The following is a 26,876-nucleotide window of genomic DNA, read 5'->3' as shown; positions in this document are numbered from 1 at the left end:
AGCGATGGGGGACAAAGGCTGAGAACGGGAGAAGAGGGAGTGCAAACAGACAACTCTGAAAAGTTGTGCTGCTACAAAAAAAATGCATAGATTATCAGACGCTTGAAATCATTTTCAACAAATGTTTTTAAAAAAAAAACCAAACACACTCATCGTGGAAGGGAGGTAAAGGTGATGCACTCCACACCTCTGTCACATCTGATCACTGCCCAGCCACCCACCGAGGACGGGGACGGGCACTGCCCACATCACACGGTATAAACCAGAAGCTCGTTTTCACTGGCTTCGACACTAACAGGGAAACCATAATTGTATGGTTACAGAATAAATGCCCCAGGCTTCAATGAGCAATCCACAAAAGACAGACGTTTCCTTACAATGCCCACGGCACTCGATCCCTGCCCAGCTACGCCCAGCAAGTTGTTGGTGCCTCCAGGAGAAGCCCACCCACCTGCATCAGGCTGCTGTCACAGTCCCACACTAGCTCTTCACGGTTTGTTTTTTTGTTTTTCTGTGGGGTTTTTTTTGTAAAATTGAATGATTTTACTCAGTGGGTTTTCTTTAGTTTTTCCTGATCTTTCTCTACTGAATTTTGAGGAAAAACTTGAATTTTGAGAAAGAAACTAAGTTTATAAACATACATACTGCTTTATCAAGTCAACTTACTGGGGTTATACACATATGTTGTAATAACACACAGACTTCCCGGCATGCCAGCTGAGGCATTTAATAAGACCATGGACAGTAAGGGAGTGTGGCATTTTGCTAGCTCAGCAACACAGTATCATGGCCACTCTAATGGCTTTGTAATTCCAAATCTAACTTTGTTAACTGATGCCTAAGAATCTTAGTAAGTGGCCAATTTTCCCGGTAGCATTCCGTTGAGTTACTTCAAAGACAAAAAGCAGTACACAGTGCTGGATGTTCTATGGTTACACATGGCGCCCCGCAGGTCACCTGGGCAGGACCACCGCACACAACCAGCAAGAGAGCAGGACTCCCAGGAGCGCTTGCCCAGCACAGGAAATGGGCAGTGAGCTCAGCAGGATGAGAAAACAAGGAGGAAGGCCTCACCCCTTCCCAGCCCCTTCCCAGCACAAAGCCAGGGCCGGCCTAGGCACAGAGGGGACCTTGCCACATTTACAACTGGGCTGTGACCTGCGGAGGCAGGAAGGACGTGAGCAACAGCAAGGAAGGGAACCGTCTACATCCCTTCCTCCCAAACGCCTCGGCTTTAGCCTGTTGGAAGCTGAAGGACAAAAAGGAAAGCCAAAGCTCTAGCCACGAGAGTCAGAGAGCAGTCAGTCCTAACCTTCTCTTCCTGGTTCCCTGACTCTCGAGTCTGAGCCTTGCTAGCACATTTCTAGGAGACACAAATCAATCACAGGGTTTATAACGAAAGACACTGTATCGTTAGTATCCAGAAAATAGTATCCAGAAAGGAAACTACAACTGAGAAGGGAGTGGGGAGAGTAAAATAAGAAAGAAGTTTGCAAAGCATCAGCAAATTAATACATTCAAAGGAAGGCAACTTAATTTCATTAATCAGTAATTTAGGGGAATTTTAGCAACCAAATAATATCCAGTGACTTTCTGTTACCGACTAATTCAAACGTATGACATGGTCCTGTTTAAGAGACATGAGGAAGGAGGATCTTGACCTAATACAGCAGGTGCTCAGATAACGTCTGTCATTTGGTTAGAGCGTTGTTTAGATCAATTAGCCTGTGCTAAAATTCATTTCATTATACATTGTTTCCCTTAACATCCCAGAACCCATTGATGACACTGGGTGAGGACTTACTGTACTTTAAATTTGTCTTTCACTCTCTTCTACCCAAATATTTGATGAAATACTAAGCTCACCCCATTAGTAGCTAATGGCAGCTACTGACTTCTGAACATGTACACGTGTCAGAAATGTCATATAATCTCTAAAACCTGTAGGATATTATTATCCGCTTTTGATAAATAAGCAAACTGAGACCACTCAAAGCCCCAGTTTGCATAAATGCTTGGTATTCTTTATTTCCCACAAATGTGACTTTTTGTTTCTTATTCTTATTTTAAAATTTTCAATTTTAAAAACCAGAGGAAAAAATGATCTCTACTTTTCTTGTTCTTAACCACTTACAAGGCAGCAGGTTATCAAATCTGTGTGCCACTGCCGTGATTCAGAAAGTTTCACTTTTCTCTCTGCACAGCAAAGTATAACCGCTGCTTCTTTTTTTTTTTTTTAATTTTTTTTTTTTAATTTATTGGGGTGACAATTGTTAGTAAAATTACATAGATTTCAGGTGTGCAACTCTGCATCACATCATCCATAAATCACACTGTGTATTCACCACCCAGAGTCAGCTCCCCTTCCATCACCATACATTTGATCCCCCTCACCCTCATCCCCCACCCCCCAACCCCCACCGCTGCTTCTAATTCTAATTCCACGATTAGCGCATCTTCTGAGGAACTCACCCTCAATCAACGGCACCCAGCATCATTTTAGTTAAAGGTGAATGATCTCACTCAACTTCTCTGAAAACTAGTAATCCAAGTAAATAATTTTTTTGCTCTCCTCTAAACAGAGTATGTATCACCCTTTCATGTCCCCCATTTGTGTTTGTATCTCTTCAGCTAACATGTGGACCTATGACCCAGGTATGTCACCAAAAAAATACAAGAATATCCAAGCAGCTTTATTCATAACCATCAAAACCTGATTACGCCCCAAATGTTTACTACCAGGAGGGACAATCTGTCATATCCATGCAATGGGCCAGCACCCAGCAACAAGAGACAGAGCTACTGCTACACACCACACTGGCGGATCTTGCAAGCCTACAGTAAGAAGCTGAAAAAACCAGACACAAAATATGTACAGCATGACTCTGCTGTATGAAGCTCAAAAACAGACACAACTCCAAGATAATTCAACAGGGAAAGGACAGTCTCTTTAACAAATGGTGCCAGGACAACTGGCCATCCACATGCAAAAGAATAAATATGGACCCCCTACCTCACACCATCCACAAAAATTAACTCAAAATGGATCAAAGACCTAAAAGAGATAAAACTCTTGGAAGAAAACATCAGTATAAAACTTTGTGACCATGGGTTAGGCAAGGGGTTTTTAAATATGAAACCAACAGCATAAGCAAGGATTTTTTTTTCAACTGGACTTGATCAAAACTGAAAATGTTTGTGCTTCAAAGGACACCACTAAGAAAATGAAATGACAAGCCACGGAATGGAGAAAATATGTGCCAATTTGCAAATAGGTGCAAATTCATATATCTGATAAGGGATTTGCATCCAAAATACATGAAAAAACTCTTACAACTCACTAATAAAAAGACAACCCAATGAAAAAAATGGGCAACCGCTCAGAATAGACATTTCTCAAAAGAAGATATACATACAAACAGCTAAAAAACACATGAGAAAATGCTCAGTATTATTAGGCATCAGAGAAATGCAAATCAAAACCACAATGAGTTACCATTTTACACCCACTAGGAGGGCTAGAATGAAAAAGACAAGTAACAAGTGTTGGGGAGATGGAGAAACAGGAACCCTCATAGTGCCCAGTGGAATTATCAAATGGTGTAGTCACTTAGGAAAATAGTCTAGTAGTTCCTCGAAATGCTAAACAGAGTTACCGCATCCTTAGCAATTCTCCGCGGTGGAACAGAAATGGAACACAAGTCCATTCACACAAAAACTCCTGCGGAAATGTTCACAGCAGCATTACTCACAGTAGCCAACAAACAGAAACCACCCAGATGTCCATCAGCTGATGAATGATAAAAAGAATGTGGTCTATCCACGCTATGGAATATTATTCAGCCCTAAAAAGGAATTACTGACACAGGCTACAACCTGGAATTTACAAACATGACGCTGAGTGAGGGCAGCCCGTCACAAAGCCCACAGTCCGTTTGATTCCATTTATATGAAACGTCCAGAGAAGACAAATCCACAGACAGAAAGCAGATTAGCGGTTGCCAGGGGCAGGGGATGGGGAGTATGGGAGTGACTACTAATGGCCACACCGTTTCTTTTAGGGGTGGTGAAATGTTCTAGAATGAGGTAGCAGTAATGGTTGAACAACTCTGAAAATACTAAAATTCACTGAATTGTACACTTAAAAAATTATAAACTTTAAAAAACAGGCATACTGTACCTGTGATATGGGTCACACAACCCTCCTACTCGGGGTTCCACATGGGGGGGCAGGAAGGGTCACTATGGAGCCGGCTCCGTACATGACTCATCCATGAGTTTACTCAAATGGCATCAAGGATATCTAAAGGAATTACTGAAATGAAGCAACAGACACGGTGGCTGCAAGCAGGCCGCCTGCTTGTGTTGCAGATCCGTGACCCGAGCTCGCTTCCTCCGCGGTGAGTGGGCGGGCAGGCCGGCATCGGGGCACTGGATGGAGTAAATGAGACGGTGGCCGGCGTCAGCCACCAGCAGAGCGGGCTCACTGTATCAATGTGCAGAGCCATTGTCCTCGAGTTGTGATCATGCACTCATCACAGGAAGACTCACTGTGCCCACCCCCATTCCTTTTCCCACAGAAACGACGTCACAGGGACACACATCTGTCTGCAGGGCGGGCAGCCCCTGGTGTCAGCCCTGCTCGGCTCCTGCAAGGATGGTAACCGGTGACCGCAGCTGTCCCTTATCCCCCGCTGTGGCGTTCTCCTGGGGCACAGCGCTCCCCCGCGGCAGCGCTAGTCCTCCCAGCATTTCTTTCACTACTTCCTTCCATCTGCCCTTACGCACTGAGAAGGCCCCCCCACCCCCCAACCCCCCGCCGGGCCCTAAGGATGCCGCGTCCGAGCCTGACCTCACAGACCTCCTCTCCCAGAGCACTCGGCCACCGGCCACGTCTGAATAAAACACAGTCCACTGCGTCCAGGAAGGCTTTTTCAGTGTCACCTACCCGTCATTCCATTCTGCACTCACGTCCTGTTTCTAGGGCAGGTACTTTTCTATCCCAGCACAGGTACATGGAATTCCTGTTTAACAGCACGGTTACTCATTTTTAAACGCCCTGAACTGAAAAACCTTAGAGAAACAAATTTATGACAGGGATTTAAAAAAAAAAAAATTCCTGCATACATCCTGAGACCAGTAGAGTCCTATTTCAAAGCTCCTAAACCTTCTGTATATAAACTGTTTTCATCAGTGGTCATAATAACGCCAAGAGCCAAATACTGAAGATCCGGGCGGACCATTTGTAAACCTTTTTGCAGGTAATCCTCTTAGCCAAAATCCATTCAAGATTTTACTATATTTAGTGATTAGCTCTGTCTGTATTTTTGCCTGGGGAATAACGTCTCTAGAAGGAAAAAAAAATTTCTACCAAAATTATATAAATCTCCTAGAACCTAACACCTGAGGCTACAAAGAAATGGTAGATTGCAGCCTCCAGTGGCCAGACACGACTGTGAAAATGAAAAGAATATTCAAAATGGCAACAGCAAACCATTCGGCAATTTCAGTATTTAAGTGACTTTCAAGGCTACTACGTCTGGATCCGAGAGAAGAGCCAAGCAAGCTGTCCTCAGAGTAATGCACCCACTTTCCTCTCAAAAAGGAGAAACGGGGTGCAGCCTGGCCTCTCTGCCGGCCTCAGCCTCAATAGGAGGGCAGCCACCACCTGGACCAGCTGTCACCCACTTCGGCCTCCCAGAACCTACGCTCTGGTGCCTGGGGTCCATGTTCACAGCCCTGGCGACAGCCACCAGGCTAAGGAGGGGCAGTGCCTGATAAAATGCTCCCGATGGCACAAAGAAGCGAGAGTTTTCAAAGAGGCTGAGAGGTGTCCGAGGAGCAGAAACACTCTGGATGTGATCAGAACGGCTTCACTCATTTTACACATCATTTATTTGAGCATCAACAATTAAATCTGTCCACACTGGCTGGTGCACTGCCCACATCAAATGGTATGCCCCATGACCCACCTGAGCCAACCTACCTATGCATTTCCTCCTTTGCAAATAAGAATACAAACCCTCCATGCTTGGTATTTTCTCAGTAAGATAAAAATGTCAGCATAAAGGAGATGAAACACAAAGTTAAATAATGCAGACACGAGGAAGTAAATGTGCCCTGGGTCTTTTATCTGTAGCCACCATCCACACAATAAATGAATGAATAAACAGGAAGGAAGGAAGCTGTTTTTATGTCAGACTTTTTAAAGTGTTACTCCGGTTTCCTCGGCCGTTGGAAGCCAGTCTTCTTCCCACTAGATGGCTAGAGATGACATACACTAAACACAAGGCGAATGACAAGGGCTTTCCAGAAATCAATAAAGTTTTATTGACCGGTTGGCAAATGTTTAACACTTCAAAACAGGACATCCAGCTTTGTGAAGTCTGTCTGCATCTGCACGCTACAAAGCAGTCAAAACTGCATTCTTCTTAAACCAGTCCTTCAGCAAAAATGAGAGATTTAATTACTATTGTTACTTGATCACAAAAATCGCACTTTTCCAGAATGTCTCGGGATTCTGAGTGAATGAAACCTTCATACACACCCACACTTAGCTCTCTGCCTCAGTGCTCTCAGCAGGAAGCTGCCTCGCTCTCCTCACTTCAAAAGCAAAGACTTTGTTTGGCCTGGTTGGCAGGTCGACTTTTCAGAGCTGGATTAAAGAGAAAACATAAGAGCTGGACACGCCAACACCGGAATGTGGCATCACTCAGACACAGGCAAGAATGCACTAATTTTTCTTAAGTTCATCTAAAATACCAAAAAGCTTAAGATCACATTCTAGAGTCCTCAAACATGTCGATCCCAGGGTGACTCCAGTGAACAACTCGTGTACCACAGGTGCGACCTGCCTCACAGTGTGTATGGTAAGAGAAACACTACAAAAGCGCGGTGTGCCTTCTGAGCGGCCCCTTCCGTGAGCTGTGCAGGCCGGCGGAGCACCGGAAAGCACCTGCCTCTGGGATGAGCTGGCCTACGCTGGCTCCGGGCCGGTGTCTCACTGACAGGAAGGACTGACAGGCGACACTCACCTCCTTCCCTTCTCCTTGACCCCTCTACTGTCGCAGGCCGTCTGAGGTCCCCACTGAGCTCCCACTTCCTGCAGCGCAGACCACACTCACAAGCTCGTCCACCCTGACACACAAACCCCAGACTGAGAAGAGAACACCCAGGGTGACCACAACTTCCCTCTTAGAAGTTTTCACAAATCCAGACGCCCCGAAACCCAAGGCCCTGGAGCTGAAGCTCCGTGGGCTTTGCAGGACAGTCAATGAGGTGTCAAGCGTCTCAGGAGGTGAGCAGAGAGGGTGGGGAGGGGCACAGCAGGCAGTGCAGCTGTCCCGCAGCTCCCATCATGAACCCCAAAGCTCTGTCCGCTGTCATCTACCCCGCACACTCCTGGCTCCACCTGCCACCCGGAGACCTATCCAGCCCTGCACCCCACACATACAGCTTCCCCCTCACCCGAGAATTGCACGGGGCTGCTCTCACAGGAAGCCAGCAGAGCAGGAGACCCGTGTGCCCGGCCCAGGTGCCCCCAAGTGAATACCCTCCATGGACGGCCCAAGCCAGGTAAGTGGGCTTGACAACGGGCAGGGGTTTAAACAAAGGTGCGAGAAGGTGACTCGGAAGGCCCGTGTGGGCTCATGGGAGCAGGTACCAGGCCGTGTCTGAGGAGCCTGAAGGGGGATTGGTCTGAAGTTTGTGTAGGGGTATCAATGTAACTAACCTCCTCTTCCACAGCCCCAAGAAACATTCAGAACAGACGTGGCTGCTGTGATGGGATTTGGAGAGCGACGTGGCGGTGGCTCAGCTGCCACACGTGCATCAAGGAGCCAGCAGTGACTTTCAAGCTACAGTCGTCTACACCTCCTTCCATTTCCCGGATCACTTCAATCCTCCAAGGACGGTGCTCATCCTTAACCTGGCCTCAGGCCCCTCCACCCCATCCCCTCTGCTAAACTTCTCACCACTGTCCAGTCACTCCCAGCTCCCCACCCGAGGCCTCCGGGCCATACTGCCCACTCTGCCCCCCCCAATCTGGCAAACTTCCATCCCACTCTGTGACCAGATCAAATGTGACCGTGTCACGTCAGCAAGGTCTTCTTCATTCTCCCACACAGAAGGCCAAGTATTGTTTCCATCTCCATGGCAGGCTGCACCCCGGCTGTCGGAAGTAGCTGAGGAGAGACTAGTGTAGCAGCCATGCAGCACAGAATCGGGGGCATTCAGCACAGAAAGGGGGGATGCTGCAGAGAAAGGGGGAATATCCAAACAGGAAGGGGAGGGGGGCCATCCAGCTAGAAAGGGGACAGCACTTGACAGCTCAGGCCCCAGTACGTTCCACTTCAACTTGAAGTAACAAACCTGGAACAAAATACCAGCAAGTGCTCACTAAGGCAAACTAAGAAAAACTACACAGAAAAGGGGCAGATTTCCCTAATATAAAGAGTTCTAAGAAATGAATAGGAAAAGGCTGAACAGGTCAATGTGAAGTCTGGGGAACAGGGAAGGATCTTAGCTAAACATTAATCAACGCTTCCAATGTTTACAGTGTTCCTAAAACACGGGGGAGGTGAATCAAACGTGTGGGTCTGAGAGGAAAGGCGGATCAGGGGCCTCCACCGTCCACAGGGCGCCCCGAACCCCGGCACAGCCTCCAGGAGCGTCACCACCGGCCTCAGTCCAGCCCACACCCAGAACCTTAAGCAAGTCAGGAACTCACGGAGAACATACCTCAACGATTAAAAACACAAAACATTTCAAATGAAGTAAGAAAGACCTAATTTTTTACAACTTAATCCCCAAATAGCTCTATTTCCCACAAAATAGACTGGGCCCATAGTATAGGAATGATTTGTCTAAAGTCCAATTTTTCCAGTTAGGAAAACACTAGAAATAAGTTAAAATGGAAGGAGCAGAACAGGACAAATGGCCTGGTTCCTTCAACAAATAAACTGCAAAACGGGGAGAAAAGAGGGAGAAGGAGCCTGTGGGTTAAGAGAATCAGGAGGCGTATAATCCCAAAGCCACGTGCAGACTTTGCTTTGGCTCCCACAGAACAAATCGACTAAAAACAACAAAAAGAGGAAATTTAAACCATGACTGAGTATTTGATTGTACCAAGGAACTACTGTTATTTTTCCAATGTTATAATATTATTATGGCTATGTTTTTAAAGAAAGCCCTTATTTTCTTGAGGTATATACGGAAATATTTACAAATGAGGTGACAGATGTCTGGGATTTGCCTCAAAATAATCCTTTTGGGGGAAAAGGGAGAATTAAAAAAAGACCAACAATGATTCGACAACTGTTGAAGCTGAGTAATTGAAACAGAGGGGTCATTATTCTACTCTCTCTACTTTTTAATGTGTATGAAATTTCATAATAAAAAAATTAAAAATTTGGAGTAGGAAATATACCAATTATTATCACTTTTATTAATACTGATTACAAAAATAAAGCACATCAACATATGAAAAATTCAAGCCACTCCAAGAAAGGAACAGTGACATTTTCACACCTGGGGTCATCTGTTACTTCAAGATATCTATCTACATGGAGGACAGCTGACATGGGATACTAGGCTAGACATTTTTGAAAAATAAGTTTCCTTTTACAAATACTCAAACCAGGGCGATGGACTCCAAATCTCTATAAGCTCTTGTAGCAAACCACACAGTAGTTTTCCTCACTGGAGCATATCTAGGCATGAAAATCAGTGACATGCCCCGTTTATTTGTTATGAGTTTGTTTGTTTTATTGCTGGCATTCCTTCTGGATCATAAAAGTTTTATGAGCTGGTAAAAACGTTGCATGAACTCTGCAAAGCCAACATGACTAATGGTTTCAGTATTCAGCATAAGAGATATACATCCTGAATCTGATTAGTATCGGCACATTCAATTTAAAAAGCACTGGGACAGCGGCACTTTGGACCCTATTGTAAAAGGCTTATCGCCCCGCTCTTATCACTACAACGTGCGATCAAATAATACGGTGAATGGTTAAATTTGAAAAATTATTACAGTAAAAGACACATTGCCATTATAATCCCCCTCAAAATACTTCCCCTCGCTTCGAACACTTATCCCATCGTTCTTGCCACTTTCTGAAGCAGTTCTGGAAGTCCTCTTTCATGAGTGTCTTTAGTTGCGCTGTCGTGGCTGCCTCCATGTCCTGAATCGATTCAAAATTACCTTTCACGGTCATTTTGACTTTGGGGAAGAGCCAGAAGTCACACGGTGCCAGATCCAGTGAATAAGGTGGATGAGAACACACCGTAATGTTTTCATTGGGCAGAAATTGCCATGTACCACAAGCACTGTGTGACATGGAGCCTTTCCATTGTGATCACAAAATATAGTAAATGCTGCTGCCAAGTGCCATCCAACGGAAAGGAAGGGATCTTCAATACGGGAAGCAGCGCATGGAACCTTAGTAACAGTGTGACAAGTTTCAACTTGTTCCGTGCAGTCAGTCGGGTGTGAGTTACGGTTGAGAAAAAGGTGTGTTTTAAAGTGTGCCGGAAATCATCCTCCAACATGACAACGCTCCATGTCACACATCACTTCTGGTACGGCAATTTCTGTCAAATAAACACATTACAGTGTGTCCTCATCCACCTTATTCACTGGATCTGGCACCGTGTGACTTCTGGCTCTTTCCCAAAGTCAAAATGACCATGAAAGGTAAACGTTTTGAATCGATTTGGGACATTGTGGCAGCCACGACAGCGCAACTAATGACACTCAGGAAAGAGGACTTCCAGAACTGCTTCAGAAAGTGGCAACAACAATGGGATAAGTGTGTTTGAAGCAAGGGGGAGTATTTTGAGGGGGATTAATGGCAATGTGTCTTTTACTGTAATAATTTTTTTTTATTTAAACATTCAGTGTACTGTTTGATCACACCTTATAACTGTTTCCCTAAAGATCCCCTTCAAATGTGGTGCTGGGGAACTTCAGGAATAATGAAAAAACAACAATTAAATTTCTCCACAGCAAATGTTATTTTTAAAAACATTTAAAGTTCATTTTACAGGAGAATATTTTTCTCAAATAATAAATGTAATATTTTAAGCATCATTAAACTTGCAACACAATCAACAAGAATTAACGCAGAAGGGAAAAAACAAACCGTAGAGAAAAGGAAGGTGGACGGTTCTGTGAAATGGGTAACCATTGAGAATAGCATGGATTTTTAAAGGATTTTCTTAATATTAAACAACATTTTATTTATATTGCAAACCACGTTATAAAAATGCTACTGGAAAAGAAAAACTATAAAATCTGATCACCTGAGGATCTAGCAGTATTCAATTCCATAGGGACAACTAGTGATTCTATATTATTGTTAGGGAAGTTTTCTAAATAATCCCTGGCAAAATGAACAGTCAAGGATTATCAGTCTTTGAAGGAAAATCACTAGAAGGAAAAGTTCAAAATGAACAAAGAACTGACCCCAGAGGAAACAGATAAATAAATCAGGGAGAAGAAAACAAAAAAAATCTAGTTAGCACCCTCAGAAAGAGGAAACTACAGCCACCTACCACCCCCACCAACCACCTCACCTTGATCATGAAGCAGTATCTTCTTTAATAGGGAGCTACTGCAACCCTAGAATTCCATACTCAGTCAAACAAACGACCAGTAAAATGAGGGCACTAAAAGACATGTTCAGACATTCAGTAACTCGGAAAGATTATCACTCTGGACCCCTATATGGGGGAAATGTTATCTATGCATACATACTTGTATGTGGACATAACTCATGGATCACATACACATACACATACGCCCTGCTCCATGAAAGAACTCTAGCAAATCATCAGAAAAGAATCCAAGAAAGTGATGTGAACACAAGAAACAGCAGCAACTGAGTACAAGCCAGCAGCAAAATGGGGTGAGAAGAAAGCCAGGGGAGCCCCGTCGCACCCACTCTGACAAATCCCACGCCAGGCACAGGACAAGAGCCTCGTCTCGGGGTCCAGTCACTTGGTCTTCCAGAAAATAAGTCACCTAACTATAGTTATAAAAATGCTATTTACTAGTTTCCAATCCTTATAACCAACTTAGACAAAAAAAGGGAAGGCTTCATTATAATAAAAAACATGACATAAATGATATAAGCTTTGGCAACATAAAAATTGGTAATTCCCTAACTAACTCTTAAGTGAAGATGGATTTTAAAATGACAAAGCCACAGATATAAAGAAAATTAAAGTCATTAAATGATTTTATATACAATTCCATGTTAATAAACCAGAAATTACTGATAAAATGGGTGGTGTTTCTAGAGAATATTAATTATAAATCAGCCAAAAGACACAGAAAACCCAAAAGAATATTAACTTTGGAAAAAAGTTTGAAACATGTCTAAGAATATCCGTCACTGAAAGCTATTATATTCAGATAGTTTTATAAATGAATACTATAAAGCTTCATTCTTTAAAATATCCTTAAACACAAGATGGGAAGCTTTGTAATCTTTCATAAAACTGTTATAACTCTGTTACCAAAATATTCCACAGATTACAAAAGTTAAAACCATAGACTGACTACAGACTACTTCTAAATTGCGACTATAAGTTAAAAATAAATAAAACATGAATACAAGAGATTCAACTATACAGTTAGAGAATAAAGTGCCATGGCTAAGTGTGCTTTATTCTGGGAATGATGAATGACTCAAAAGCATTATGTGTATTAATATAAACAATAAAAATTAATAGTCTATCAAAGACATATATCACAATACTCGATCATGCAATATTTCAACATTAATTTATCATAAACATTTCGCAAAAACAAATCATTTTTAATGGTTATGAATAAAAATATATATTTTGATATTAAAAAAATCTTTCAAATCAACATTCAGTGTTAGTATCTAGAATATGCTCTAAAATAAAAAAGAAAAAGTGACAGAGCTTACCATACATACAGATGGGGGAAGAAGACTTTTACTTACTAAGGCAGACCCTTCTGTGCCGCTTGAATTGTTTTATTTCTGAGCACACATTACTTTTACCCAAAATAAAATAGTACTGGCCTAACGTCATTTCTGATGTTTTTAATACCTGGTATGCAGGGCGGTCCTCAATCACAAAGAACTCTGACTTGGGCAATCTTGACCATCCTCCACAAACTATCACACAAATCAAAGGTAAGGGACAGTAACTCCAGAAATGTCTGCAGAGGGATTTTTAAAGAAAAGCTGACTAATGATAAGATGCACTGGATTCAAAGAAATCATTAGTTCCCTTTGTAGAGTTTTAAAAACCACAATGCCGGGTGGCCCGGTGGCTCAGGCGGTTGGAGCTCCGTGCTCCTAACTCTAAGGGCTGCCAGTTCGATTCCCACATGGGCCAGTGGGTTCTCACCCACAAGGTTGTCGGTTCAACTGCTCGAGTCCCGCAAGGGATGGTGGGCTCCGCCCCCTGCAGCTGGGATTGAGCACGGCACCTTGAGCTGAGCTGCCGCTGAGCTCCCGGATGGCTCAGTTGGTTGGACCGCGTCCTCTCAACCACAAAGTTGCCGGTTCGACTCCCGCAGGGGATGGTGGGCTGCGCCCCCTGCAGCTGGCAGCGGGGGCTGGACCTGGAGCTGAGCTGCGCCCTCCACAACTAAGACTGAGAGGACAACAACTTGGAGCTGGGCAGAGCCCTCCACATCTAGGATTGAAAGGACAACAACTTGACTTGGGGAAGGGTCCTGGAAGTACACACTGTTCCCCAGTAAGGTCCTGTTCCTCTTCCCCAGTAAAAACAAAACAAAACAAAACTACAATGTCTGGTAGCAGCAGCACTTTTCATTACCAGCCCCAAATGGGATAATCCGAATGTCCACCTGGAGTGAATGGCTGGGCTGTGACACACAAATGCAGTGGAACACTACACAACACCAGAAAGAACTAACCACAGTCATACTCAACTATGTGATCCCAATTACTTTTACTTGCAATGACTTCTTCATTGTGATAAAATATGTACGAGTATAACACAGAATTTGCAATTTTAACCATTTTTAAGGTTGACCAAGGGAAAAAAGGAGTCTCAAATTGCTAGAACTGAAATGAAACAGAAGGCATTACTACTGATTTTATAGAAATAAAAATGATCACTAAGAAATACTATGAATAACTGAATACCAGCAAATTAGATAACTAGATGAAATGAACAAATTCCTAAAAAGACACAAACTACTAAAACTCAAGAAGAAACAGAAAATGTGGAAAGATCTACAAGTACTGTGTTTCCCTGAAAATAAGACCTAGTTGGACAATCAGCTCTAATGCGTCTTTTGGAGCAAAAATTAATACAAGATTCGGTCTTATTTTACTATAAGACCAGGTATAACATGATATGATATAATATAATACCGGGTCTTATATTAATTTTTGCTCAAAAATACGCATTAACTAACCATATCAAACTAATCAAAAAACTAACCACACAAAAAAAAACCCAGATGGCTTCACAGGTGAATTTTACCAAACATTTAAAGAATTAACACTAATTTTTTACAAGTTCTCAAAAAACTGAAGAGAGAACATTTCCTAACTCATTCTTTGAGGCCAGTATCACTGATACCCAAAACCAGACAAAGACATAAAAGTAAAAGAAAAAACAGACCAACATCTCTTATGAATATAAAGGCAAAAATCCTCAACAAAATACTAGCAAACCAAATCCAACAACACAGAAAAAGAATTGTACACCACAATCAAGTGGGAGTTATCCCAGGAATGCAAGGTTGGTTCAACATACAAAAATCAACTAATGAAATACATTACATCAATAGAATAAGAAACAAAAGCAGATAGATGCAAAAAAAGCAGTTGACAAATCCAACACCCTGTTATGACAAAAACACTCAATAAACTAGGAACAGAAGGGAACCCCCTTAACCTGATAAAGAGGATCTGTGAATGCTCACAGCTAACAGCATACTTAATGGTGAAAGACAGAATGCTTTCCTTCCAAGGTCAGAAACAAAACAAGAAGGTCTATTCCACACTGTACTAGAGGTTCTAGCCAGGACAATTAGGCAACAAAAAGAAATAAATGGCATCTAAATTGAAAAAGGAAGGATACTATATTCAAAGGTGACACGATTTTATGTAAAAACCATAAAGAATCCACTAAAAAAGTATTAGAATAAACAAGTTCAGCAATTTTGCAGGCTACAAGATCAATATAAAACAGCAATTGTATTTGTACACATTTGCAATGAACAATCCAAAAATGAGATTAAGAAAATAACTCCATTTAAAAAAAGACCTTGGGAATAATTTAACACAATAAGTGCATATCTTATACTCTACATGTAATTACATGTAAATGTAATTAATGCAACTGAATCAAACAGTTAAAGTTAAAATGGCAAATTTTGTCATACATATTTTACCACAATAAAAAAAGTAAAAACAAATGAGAAAAATTGAAAACTACAAAACATTTTTGAAAAAACACTGAGATATAAATAAATAGAAAGACATACTGTGTTCATGGGTGGGAAGACAATATTGTTACGACGGCAATACTCCCCAAATTGATGTACAGATTCAATGCAATCACGACCAGAACCCCAGCTGGCTTCTTCATAGAAATTGACAAACTGATCCTAAAATGTATATAGAAATTCAAGGAACCCAGAATAGCCAAAACATTCTTGAAAAAAACGAAATTTGGAGGACTCACACTTCCCAGATTCAAAACTTACCACAACGTACTACAAAGTAACAGTAATCAAGACAATGTGACATTGGCATGAAGAGATATGTATCAATAGAACAGAACTGAGAGTCCAAAAATAAATCCATACATTTATGGTTCATTGACAAGAATGCCAAGACCATTGAAAGGGAAATAGTCTCTTAAACAAATAATGCTGGGACAACAGGATACTCACATGCCAAAGAATGTGGAACCCCTACCTCACACCATATATAAAAATTGATTCAAAATGGGTCACAGACCTAAATAGCAATGGATTCTTAGATATGACACCAAAAGCAACAAAAGAAAAATTTAATTGGACTTCATCAAAATTAAAAATGTTTTTGCTTCAAAGGAAACCATCAAGGAAGTGAAATAATAACCCACAAAACAGGAGAAAATATTTGCAAATCATACAATTGATGAAGGACTTGTATCCAGAATATATAAAGAACTCTTAGAACTCAACAACAAAAAGACAACACAATTAAAAAATGGATAAAGGAATTGAACAGACATACCACTCCCAGGTAAACACCCAAAAAAAATGAAAACATCTGTCCACGCAAAACCTTACACATGAATGTTCACAGCAGCATTAGGCACAATAGCCAAAAGGTAGAAACCACCCAAATGTCCAAAATACAAATGACCAATGAGCACATGAAAATATGCTCAGCATCATTAGGCCTTTAGCGAAAAGCAAACTAAAATCATGATGAGATACCACTTCACACCCACTATGTTGGCTGGAATAAAAAAGACAAATAATAAGTGTTGGCAAAGATGTGAAGAAACTGGAACCCTTACATGCTGCTGGTGGAATGTAAAATGGGATAGCTGCTAGGGAAAACAACCTGGCAGTTCCTCAAAACGCTAAACATGAATGACCCAGCAATTCCACTCCCAGGTATACACCCAAGAAAAATGAAAACACAAAAGCTTATATATGAATGTTCACAGCAACATTAGTCACAATAGCCAAAACATAGAAATGAGCCAAATGTCCATCACCTGATGAATGCATGAACAAACGTGGACCATCCACACAATGGAACATTATATGGCAATAAAAAGGAATGAAATTCATACCTACCCTTGAAAACATTATGCTACATGAAAAATATACCAGGCACAAAAGACCACATATTATATGGTTCCATTTACAGGAAATGTCCAGAATAGGTAAATAAACAGTGGAGATGGCACAACCCTAGAAATACCCTAAAACCACTCCATTATACAATTTAGACAGGTAAATTGTATACGGGTTGTACCTCAACAAAGCCATTATCAAACATAAGTAAACAAAGAAAAAAAATCATCTGGAAATTGAAAATAGCAAAGAAACCTTCCTTTTCCACTAAATAAACAAACTTAATCAGTTCACTGCGTAATTCAATTTACGTTTCTCTCATATTGCTGATAGACAACTGGTTTTGGTTCAATAACCCTCTTAACATATTATTTCACAAGGATTATCACAACTTCATAAACACAAATCTTGCTTTTTGAAAAAATAATTAAATATTTGTAGAAGGAAACATATCCAGGCTTATCACTTTGGTTACATAAAAAAACCATAGTAATGCTGATGTTTTGAGAAACATTTTTTGTGCTAACTCTACTATAACTGCCAGCCTTGACAGTTTAATCAACTCATGAAATTGGAAATAGAGCATTCCCAATGACTTCCCAGTTTGCTGCTGGTTCAGACAACATAGCCTATGAATTTGAAAGCACATTTTGTTACCATACTTACAGACTTTCCAATAATCTCATTTCAAATACTTAGGGTTGAAAAAATAACAAATCCATTTGTGATAGAGCTGCAAAATTTCTTTAAGGATAGCCATTAATTACGAAACCAACGTCTTCCTCAATAGTGAAGAATCAACGCAAATGCTATTGCAAGTTAAAAAATATGTATAAGTTTAAAGAATAAGCCCTGATTTAAAGTTTTTAAACAAAATGAGAGAGATTCAATGATTTCAATTCAATTCTTCCACATGAACAGGGGTTAAGTACAATAGAGAACAGGCCTTAAAATGTAGTTTGGGTGTCATGCGAGGTCATTTACCATTGCATTTCATTTCTGTTATCTGTGTTTTTAGAAAACTATGAGTGGCAAGAACATTTCTTATTCTGCTCTTTATTTTATATTAGTGATTTCTTCCTACGTACCAAAAGCATTGGAGTTAAACAGAATCAGCTCCATGTCACTTCCAGAAAGATCCTCACACACGCAGGCCCCGAGTCACAAACACCCCGTTACCAAGATCTCCACAGACACCCCCTGCGTCACCCCATGCCCACCCTGCAGTGCTGCTCCCCGCCACTTCCCCGCCACCCTTTATCCTGCTTTCAATATAGCATCACGTGACTCCCTTCTCCACATCCTTTACTCTCCTCCCTTTCACCCTTTCAATGTTGTACAGGTACTAGGGAAAAACATGCCCTCCCTTATTCCCATTTCTTCTTTCTACTTGTAAGAGAATCTTTCTAATAGGAATAGAAATGGCAGTACATCCAAATCGAAGAAAATAGTAAATATACACTCTGACTTCATATAGAAATGAAAACGTGGGTACGGTTCAGCTTAGTGCACAGAACACCCACCTTATCTCTGCGCCACCTGGAACCCCTACTAAAATGACACCATACAGTTACAAGGAGACACAGCCTCAAGGAGAATATGAGCTCTGAGAGAACAGGAATTTTGTTTTGTGTCTCCCTCTGCTGAATTCCCGTTTCTGGAGTCCGTGTCACCATTGTAGAGCCTGGCACATCTTAAGACCTTAAAAAATACTTGGATGAATGGATAACAGGCGATGACAGCAGACTACAATGTCAACCTAATTTTTCACAGTGGGAAAAGCAAATGGACAAGTGGTGTCTAACACAGCAAAACTAGAAAGCCAAAAGGTAAGTGTGTGTGAGGTGGCGGTAAGAAGGCTCAGGAATTATCAGCGGCACTAAGGTCTCTGAAGGCCTGAACGGCAATGGCCAGAACACAGGACTGGCTTCATGTCTCATGCCTGCAGGAGCACTCACACCCAGATCTCCACCCGCCGTCCGCCACTCCCCCACCGGCCCTCCTCCACCTCACCCCACTTCCCACAAAGCTGGCCGCCAGGCAAATACCACCTCCCAGGCACCGGACCGGAAACCCCTCTCTGGGGGAACTGACAGGCCCAAGAGAAAGTTATTTTAGCAAGTTCTGGAAGTGCCCCCTCAAACTGGCATGGTCCCCGGCCTATTTCCTAAAAGTGAGACTCAACATTTAAAGTTTGTCTGCGCACACACAGTTTCGAATCAGCCCGCTCATAATTATGAAAAGACGGCCAACAATCACCAGGTATTTGGAGCAAAGCTTCTGACATCAAAACACAAAGACCAAAGTAGAAACCAGGAGAAAAAGGATTCAGAAGAAACAAAGACAACACAGGAAATAAAGAAAAAGTCTATAAAACATAAATGTGCACACAAATCAATAAAAAAATTAATAAGATGTAAAAAATGTATTGCCTTCATGAAACAAAAACAGGATGTTAGAAAAAGAAATACTGAGAACAAAAACACTTAGAAATGAAAGACATGATGGCAGAAATAAAATTCAATATAAGGACTAGAAGATAAAGTTGAGGCCCTCTCCCAGAAAAATCAAACAAAAAGATAAATGAATGGGAAAAAGTAGGAGAAAAGGAAATTAACAGAACACTCCAGAAGGTCCACTATCTGGGTAATAGGAGATCAAGAAGGCTAGGAAGGAGAAATCAAAGAAATGATTCTCAAGAATGAATACAGAAAAGTTTCCCAGAGCTGAAGGACCCAAGTGTCCCCACCAAAAAGCCCCACCAAGGAATACTAGGGATAGACAGAAGTTTCCAAAGGCTTCCAGAGATAAAACAAATCACAAAAAGTCTTGGGAATCACAATGGTCTGTCTTCTCATCACCAACAATTAAAGGAAGACAGCAATGAAGTCATGCTTTCACTTCTGAGGAAAAATGGGTTCCAAGCTAGAATTCAACATCCAGGCAAACTGTCTTCCAAGTGTAAGGGAAGAAAAGGTATTTTCAGACAGACGAGGTCTCAAGAAATGTATCTCTGATGAACTCTTTCTCAGAAAGCCACTAGAAGACATTCTCCACCCAAAGGAGAAAGACATGGAGTCCAGAAAAGGGGAGTTCAACAGAGGAGAGCGACAAAAGCATTTCCGTAAGGAATGAAGAGAAGTCTCAAGATGACGGCTAAACTGCAGGCTGTGAGAACAAGTGGCCGAGGATGGAACAGTAAATGAAAGGCTCTGCAAGGGATGAAAGTGACAGATGACTCCAGGCGACTGGCTGTACTGGCGAGAGCTACTTAACATCTGGGACTAAATTCATGATTTGTACACTGGCATCCAGGCTAAAGAAAAGGAAAAACTAATTCAGACCAAAAAACACAGAAGACAGGCAATTAACTGTATCTTATGTGACTTAGCCAATGATAACATATCAACTGAAACAAAAATTATTACATAACCATCTGGAAAAAGGGAGAGGAAGGGATGTGTGTCAGGGCATGGCGGCGGGTGGGGAGCGTTCTGTAGCCTCTCTTCCACGGAAGTCAACAGATAACGTCTAAAATAGAGAAACCAGAAATTAACAGTGTGAGCGTACCACATAGAAGCACGAAGCCTGCGGCAGGAATTGCTCAATAAATCGCCGCCAATATCCGAGATTCTTTCCGACGGTGCGCAGTACAGACACCTTTTCACCCTGTGGCCCGGAATGCAGAGGGGGCTGGCCACCATCCGATGAGGGAGTGAGAGCAGGTGACTTCTTGAAATGAGGATATTTTACTACCCTGGACGGCCAACATCCCAATCCCACATGAGGGAGAAATCAACCTTGGTTCTGCTCAAGGCACTGTTATTCGGTTCTCTGTTCTGGCAGCCGAATGTGATCCTGAGACAGACACGGTAAGTAGAACAGAGGGGTTGAGTGGCTGCTTAGGAAAGTCAGAACCCAGAGTGGGCGGGCGGGCGGGCGGGCAGAGCGCCTGCTGTTTTGCATTACAACTCTGTAGAACTACGACTTTTAAAACTAAATGCAATGCCTTAATAAAGGTAAAATTATATTTAAAGAAAATCACCCCACAGGGTCTGGTCAGAAGTGCTGTTAATTTCAACTTCAAAACTAAGATTAGATGTGTCTTTTTCGGTCAATTTTAAATTCTAACATTTGACCATGGATTTCACAACTGAGTTTTTCAAGGCAACAGAATATAAAGTCATTGTGGAGGTTTTGGAAAAGGGAGAGTTGATAAAAATGAAAGGCAGCGTTTAATTAAGACTGATTTCGTAGCAGTATTTACATTCTCAAGTGAGAAAGGTATTCACTCAGGTCTGACGGCTTCAGAGCTTCAGCTAGGCCAGTGACAATGGAAATGGAAAGAAAAAGCTACAATAAAATTGAGCTATTTCAAAGCAGGTGCCAGCAATGAGGCCCGAGGCTGACCACAGTCCAGTGGAGAAGAGAAACCCCAGCTAGGCTGGAAAGCTGCTTGCTCAGAAATGACTCAGGAAAACATCCAGAGCCTGGTTTACCCAAGGGACAGTGGGGATGGGGTGGGTAGAGGGCAGATCACGTGACCACTCAAATTCCTAACAGTTTTCAAACCCATGCTTCTGTGATTCTGGAGGCTGGCGGGATCACCACCATCCCAATCACATTAGGAATCCCCTTAGAAAAATAAGTTCCACACGTCTCCAAGAAGCTCCAATGCAAGATCGAATTCGACTGAAATTTACAGCTCAATTCAAATTTCTCTTTGAATTTCTAATTCTTTTCTAACGATAAATAAGAAAATCCAAAGTCTCCTAGTATATAAATGATCCTTTTTGCAAAGTTTTCCTCTAAAAACAATTTTGTTGCCAGTTACCTACCAGCCAATAAAATTAACCAAAAACCAAATACACAAAACCTTATACATAGATTGTCTGAAACCATATTGTAAAGTATGACCTTTATTTCATACTCGTAGGTAGTATCTATTTTGGGTTTGTTTTTTTTTTGAAGTTGTTTCTCTGGTAGATTTTAAGTCCATATATATATAGTTCATATTGTCAAAACACTCGTGATTTAAAATCTAAGGAAAGTGTATTTCCCTCTCATCTATCTTCGTTAGTGAGATTCTCACACAAATTTAAGATAACTGTAACATACTGTCATTCTGGAAAATTCTAAGAATCTAAGAATCAAACCAACACGGGACAATAACCAAAAGGTGTTATGCTATGTTACGGGGGTTAGGGTGATGTGATTATAGGGTTGTGGTTTTTTAATTCTTTTGAAATTACCTTTATTTTATCCCCTTTTTGATAAAAAAGCTAAAAATTTGTATTTGGTCTCTTCCAGTAAGATCCTTACTTTATTAGTCTCAAAAGATACTCTCTGCCTCTTTACCAAGAAAAGCCTTCAGAAGTTTTGCGGTTCTTAATATAGTTTGGAATTAACAGTCTGTTTGCTCCCGTGTTTACCAGCATCTGAGCACAGCCGGGGGGGGGGGGGGGGGGGGGGGGGGGGGGGGGGGGGTTGCCAAGGGCAGCAGGAGGCCGGGCAAAGGCAGGGGAGCTACCTGTCCGCCCTGCGGAGTGTGAGGTGGCTGCCTGGTGCCTCCAGGTCCTGTGCTTGCAGAGTTCACTGCCCACCAGTCACTCTGGCGGGTGGCTCACATCGTGGTACCGAGATGAGGATAACTCGCTCCAACTCCAGTTTTATTTACTGCAAGTCCGGATTTAATGGACATCCTGTTCACTTTAAAGTCCCACTGCCAGTGGGGGAGGTTGTGGGAGAGAAAAGGTAGGGAAGGCTGGCTTGGTAGGTAATGTCTGCTGGTTTCCACTCCCATCACATGCCATGTGCTCCCTCTCACTGTGCGTTTCAAACAGCTTTGAATAAAATCTAAATTATGCTAGCCTAATCTTTAGTATGCAATCCCAGTATCTCCCTACAATTTGGTGCTTATTATAATATTCAAAAGACCTGTTTCTTAAATCTGTTATTTAAAAAAAGTGTTCCCATGTTATGCAAACATCCCATCTGGAAAAACCAGTAAGATTAAAACATATCTTGAGATGTTCAGCACCATCTGTGAAGCCTGAACTTATTCCACTTGGTAGAGTGAGCCCACTCACACACACCCCGTGCAGCGCATCCCCACGCTGAAGACACAGGGACGCACAGCAGAGGACTCTGAGAAGGTACGGCGCCATTCATAATAAGAAAAGGCACCAAGGAAGAAATTAGACTGAGGGCTGGACGATGAATCCTGTTCCTGATAAGAGGAAGTACGGGTCATGGGGAGAGAAGGTGGCCCTGACCGGGAACCGGTAGACTCACACCTAGGCCGGCCTCCGTGAGACATGGCTGCACCAGCAGCAAGCCTTACACCTCCCACCCTGGCTACAGGCCCCAGGGGACACACACGGAGGGCCACTGTGGTCCACCCGGTGCCAAGGGGCTGGGACTTCAAACATCAGCTCCACCGAAATGTAACACGATCCATAACACTGCAGCCACCTTACATATTTAACACATGTAAGAGTATTTCCATGTAACAAAGATGAAAGACAATTCCTCTCATTTCAGTTGTCCATGTTTGTTGCTGTTTATAGAAATTTCAGTGTTTCACATGCTCTACTTCAAATGGTATCAAATTTGCATTAAAATAGCTTAAAGAAATACACATGCAAAGCAGAGTATTTCCAACTTTTAATTAAGATCCATGATTTAATAGAGGAAACTAATCAAACTATAAACATAATCAAGGGAAAATTAAAGACAATAACCTACACTGAAGGCTAGAATGACTCTTGTTCCAAGCAACCACTGTGGAAATAAGAAAGTAAGAGCCAGAAACAGTCTTCTTTTACAACTTAAAAACTTTACTATCTATACTTTCTAGATTTCTTCAAATATTTCCCAGTAAGTCTCAAAATCTGAGCTGAATCAGCCACTTTCCTTCCTTAAGTTTCGAGAATTCCACCTACCTGTCATTAGACACCTAGCAAGATTTGGAAGGTGAGGAGGGACTGGCCCTCTGCATGAGCAGACTCAACAGCTCCGAGGTTTCAAACCCTTGTGTGTGAATCCCACGACGCAACAACCCACAGACTGACAGCCTGCGGACCTGTCTCCCAAGCAGCAGTCGGTAGGGTGCCTGATAACGCTCCACCAACGACGCCATCGGGAAGACCACCCTAGCCTTCCCCTCTCAGTGTCTGGGTCTTCCGACAACGCTAAATAATGACTACACACATCTCAACTAGTGACACACCACTGCAGTCACAATGGTGCACGACACACCACTGCAGTCACAATGGTGCATGACACACCACTGCAGTTACGATGGTGCATATGCTAACACACATGAGATCAAATATTGCTTCTAAAGCTATACTAGTATTTCAGTAAAATGCCCCCTTAAATGGAAGTCCATGCTTCCTCTCCGTAACTTAAAGTTTATACTTCTGTGCAAACTGAGTTCTTGGGATAATGTAATTTATCTGTAATCATAATTTCCAACAAGCCAGAATACAATTTTGAAAATATTTCTATCTTAATAGCACATGGCTTCTGTTTAGATCTGGCAAGGTCAAATCTCATAAAATAAGAGCTCCACACAGGCTGAGAGGAGCTTCCTTCAGCGAAGCCCGCCAATGCAGAGTGGCTGGCACTGTCTGGTGGTGGGGTGCGGCACAAGGCCCCCTGGCCCCCAGGGCACCCAGCCTTCGGACTAGCTCCACCAAGACACTGCTCAGTTCTCAGGCCAGAGGCCAGGGGGCCACACCTTACCAGCGACAGGAGCCTTCCCTCTGCTTCCTCCTTTCAGTCACACTTTTACTCAAAGACTACACAGAGTTGAACCTGATGTGGAACTCTGGATTTCAAGATCGAATGCTCAGGAAGGAGTGGCAAATACAATATTCAGAAGGCTCAGATGTAAGAGGCACCAAAGACAACACTTCCAAAGCAACTGTGACGTCAGTTAATTATCAGTTGGAAATCAGGCCACTGATAAAGGACCCCAGAAAGCGATTCCTCTCATTTTCCTGATACTGTACTGGTATGTAACCAACAACGGTGGTCCCCACCGAACTAACGCGTAGTAACAGGCTGTCCTGGGGCTCTGGGCCTCCTGCTGCTGCTCTCACAAGACATCACGGCAACATCTCGCTAAGGAGCAAAAACCAGAAGCCCTCTAAAGAATATGGTAACTTAAGGTTTAATGTGTAAACAAAATTCCAATTCCAGTTACTACCATTTTGGCTGAGTAGGAGGCCTCACTGCAGAATACATTCGTTTGTTTCTTCACATAAACATCTGCTTTATCAGCACTAAAGGTTAGAAATTACTGGTTCAAACAGCACAGTCCCAGTGCAATGACACAAACGACCCAAGGACAGGATTTTCATAGGTTCGGCCTGCACACAGCATCTTCCAAGTCGACCCTTTTAGGTGAGTCTGGGGGTCCTGACAATGCCTGTGGTGGGGAAAGGTGAAGCCAAAGGGTTTCACTTGACACTGGGAGCAGTCTTCAGGATTCTAATGATCATTAAATGGTTTAACCAAATTTGTGTCCTAATAAAGCATAACAGATCAGTTGACCAACGATTACAGAACTATAGACCCCTGAATGAACTAGAGAAGGCATGCAAAGATCAGATGAAAAAAGTTTTTAAATGACTTCCATATACTGACAGTTCCAGCTACCCCCAAAACCTTAAAACGGTCTGGTGTAATTACAAAAAAAAAAAACCAATTTGCTCTTGCATGGCGTATTCAAAAGAAGGCTTTTAACCCTAAAATTCCCTTGGAGGTGCAACAGTAAAGAGGGTGTGCAGACCCCAGACACCAAAAGAATGTAGATAGGCTGTCACCTAAGAGGGTCCCAGGAGTTGCCCACGGGCTGGGGGACCCACGGGACTGTTGGGGAGACAGATGCAAAAAGCACACGCGGCTGCACCACAAGCCAGCTAAGTGTGTGTGTGGGGGGGAGGCCCTGGACCGTGACTCTGGACCCCAGAGCGGGGGCCGGGGGTGGGGGTGGATATCCCAGCGAGTGCTGCAGGAAATGATATCCAGACTCGGAGGGTGGATCTAGGAAGCGGCAGGGGCGATGGCCGGGCGGGGGGAGGGAGTGGGAGTGGGAACGGAGGATGTGGCTCCTAGGGGCAGGATGAGGGGGCGGGACGGCCGAACGCGGATGTGCAAGGGCCTGAGCGCAGGGAGGGAGCGGTCCCGCGAAGGGACTGGAGCGGCCGGAGAGGGATGGGGAGGCGGGCTCAACGGAAGCCTGAGGGCAGCGCGGAGGTGGCGGCAGGGTGGGGAGAAAGGTGAGCCCGGGGGGGGGGGGGTCTGTGGGGTTGAGGGTCAGGTCCGCGCCCCGCGTGCACTTACCCCACTCGAGAAACTCCGCCACATATTTGTCGCGGCGCAGGGCGGAGTGGCTGCACTCGGTGTACAGGCAGACGAGCACGTCGAGCAGTGTCTCCACGCTCAGGGCGCTCTCGTTGCGCCAGGGCCCGTCCAGGAGCAGCTGCTCCAGCTTCTTGAGCCGCACCTTGGCCGACATGGTGCCGCGCGGCCCGCTCCCCACTCGCCGGCCTCTCGCCGCCCGCTCGGCCAGTCCGTCAGGGCGAGCCTTCGGGGGCCCGGCGGCCGCGAGCCCCGGCAGCGGTGGCGCCTCGTCGCCGCCCCGTCCGCGTCGTCGCGCCCCGGCCTAGGCCGACATCTTGGGCTCGGTCCCGGCGGCGCAGCGTCTGGGGCGCCGGGCCCCGCGGGTCCATGGGCCGGTCTCCCCCCCTCAGCGCCGCCGCCCTCCTCGCCCGGCGCGGCTCGCCCCGCCTCGTCCCCGCCGCGCGCCCCTCAGCCCCGCCCGCAGCCGCACCCTCCCCGCCGCCAGCCACCCGCCGACCTGGAGCGGCGCAGACCCGAACGCAGCGCAAACCCGGCCGGCGCCCCACCGACCCGGCGGCCCAGCCCCGCGGCCCGCAGCCAACCAGGGCGCGGCCAGCGCGGGCGCAGCCAACCACGGCGGGGCCGGCCACTGCCGCGCTGACCTCAGCGCGCCGCCCCGCCCCTGCGTCCCGGCTCCCGG

At 43.8% G+C, this 26,876-nt stretch overlaps 1 protein-coding gene across 2 annotated transcripts in view; it reads right to left on the bottom strand.

Annotated features, from left to right (window-relative positions):
* CDC42BPB (CDC42 binding protein kinase beta) overlaps positions 1-26,567 on the bottom strand; it is a 103,273-nt gene extending 76,706 nt beyond the window's left edge. The window contains exon 1 of one of the 2 annotated variants that reach the window (XR_004423138.1): positions 26,177-26,567. Coding sequence is in view for 1 of the 2 variants with exons in the window: in XM_033107090.1 (XP_032962981.1) it covers positions 26,177-26,351 (175 nt within the window). In the remaining variant the exon portion in view is untranslated. The remainder of the gene's footprint in view (positions 1-26,176) is intronic. The other variant, XM_033107090.1, reaches the window with a different exon arrangement.
* Between the last annotated feature and the right edge of the window lie 309 nt (positions 26,568-26,876).

Source organism: Rhinolophus ferrumequinum, chromosome 6 (assembly GCF_004115265.2).
Source record: "Rhinolophus ferrumequinum isolate MPI-CBG mRhiFer1 chromosome 6, mRhiFer1_v1.p, whole genome shotgun sequence".
In the NCBI taxonomy this organism is placed as follows: Eukaryota; Metazoa; Chordata; class Mammalia; order Chiroptera; family Rhinolophidae; genus Rhinolophus; species Rhinolophus ferrumequinum.
The sequence above is the reverse complement of the archived record's forward strand: the minus strand, read 5'-3'. Positions and strand labels throughout refer to the sequence as shown.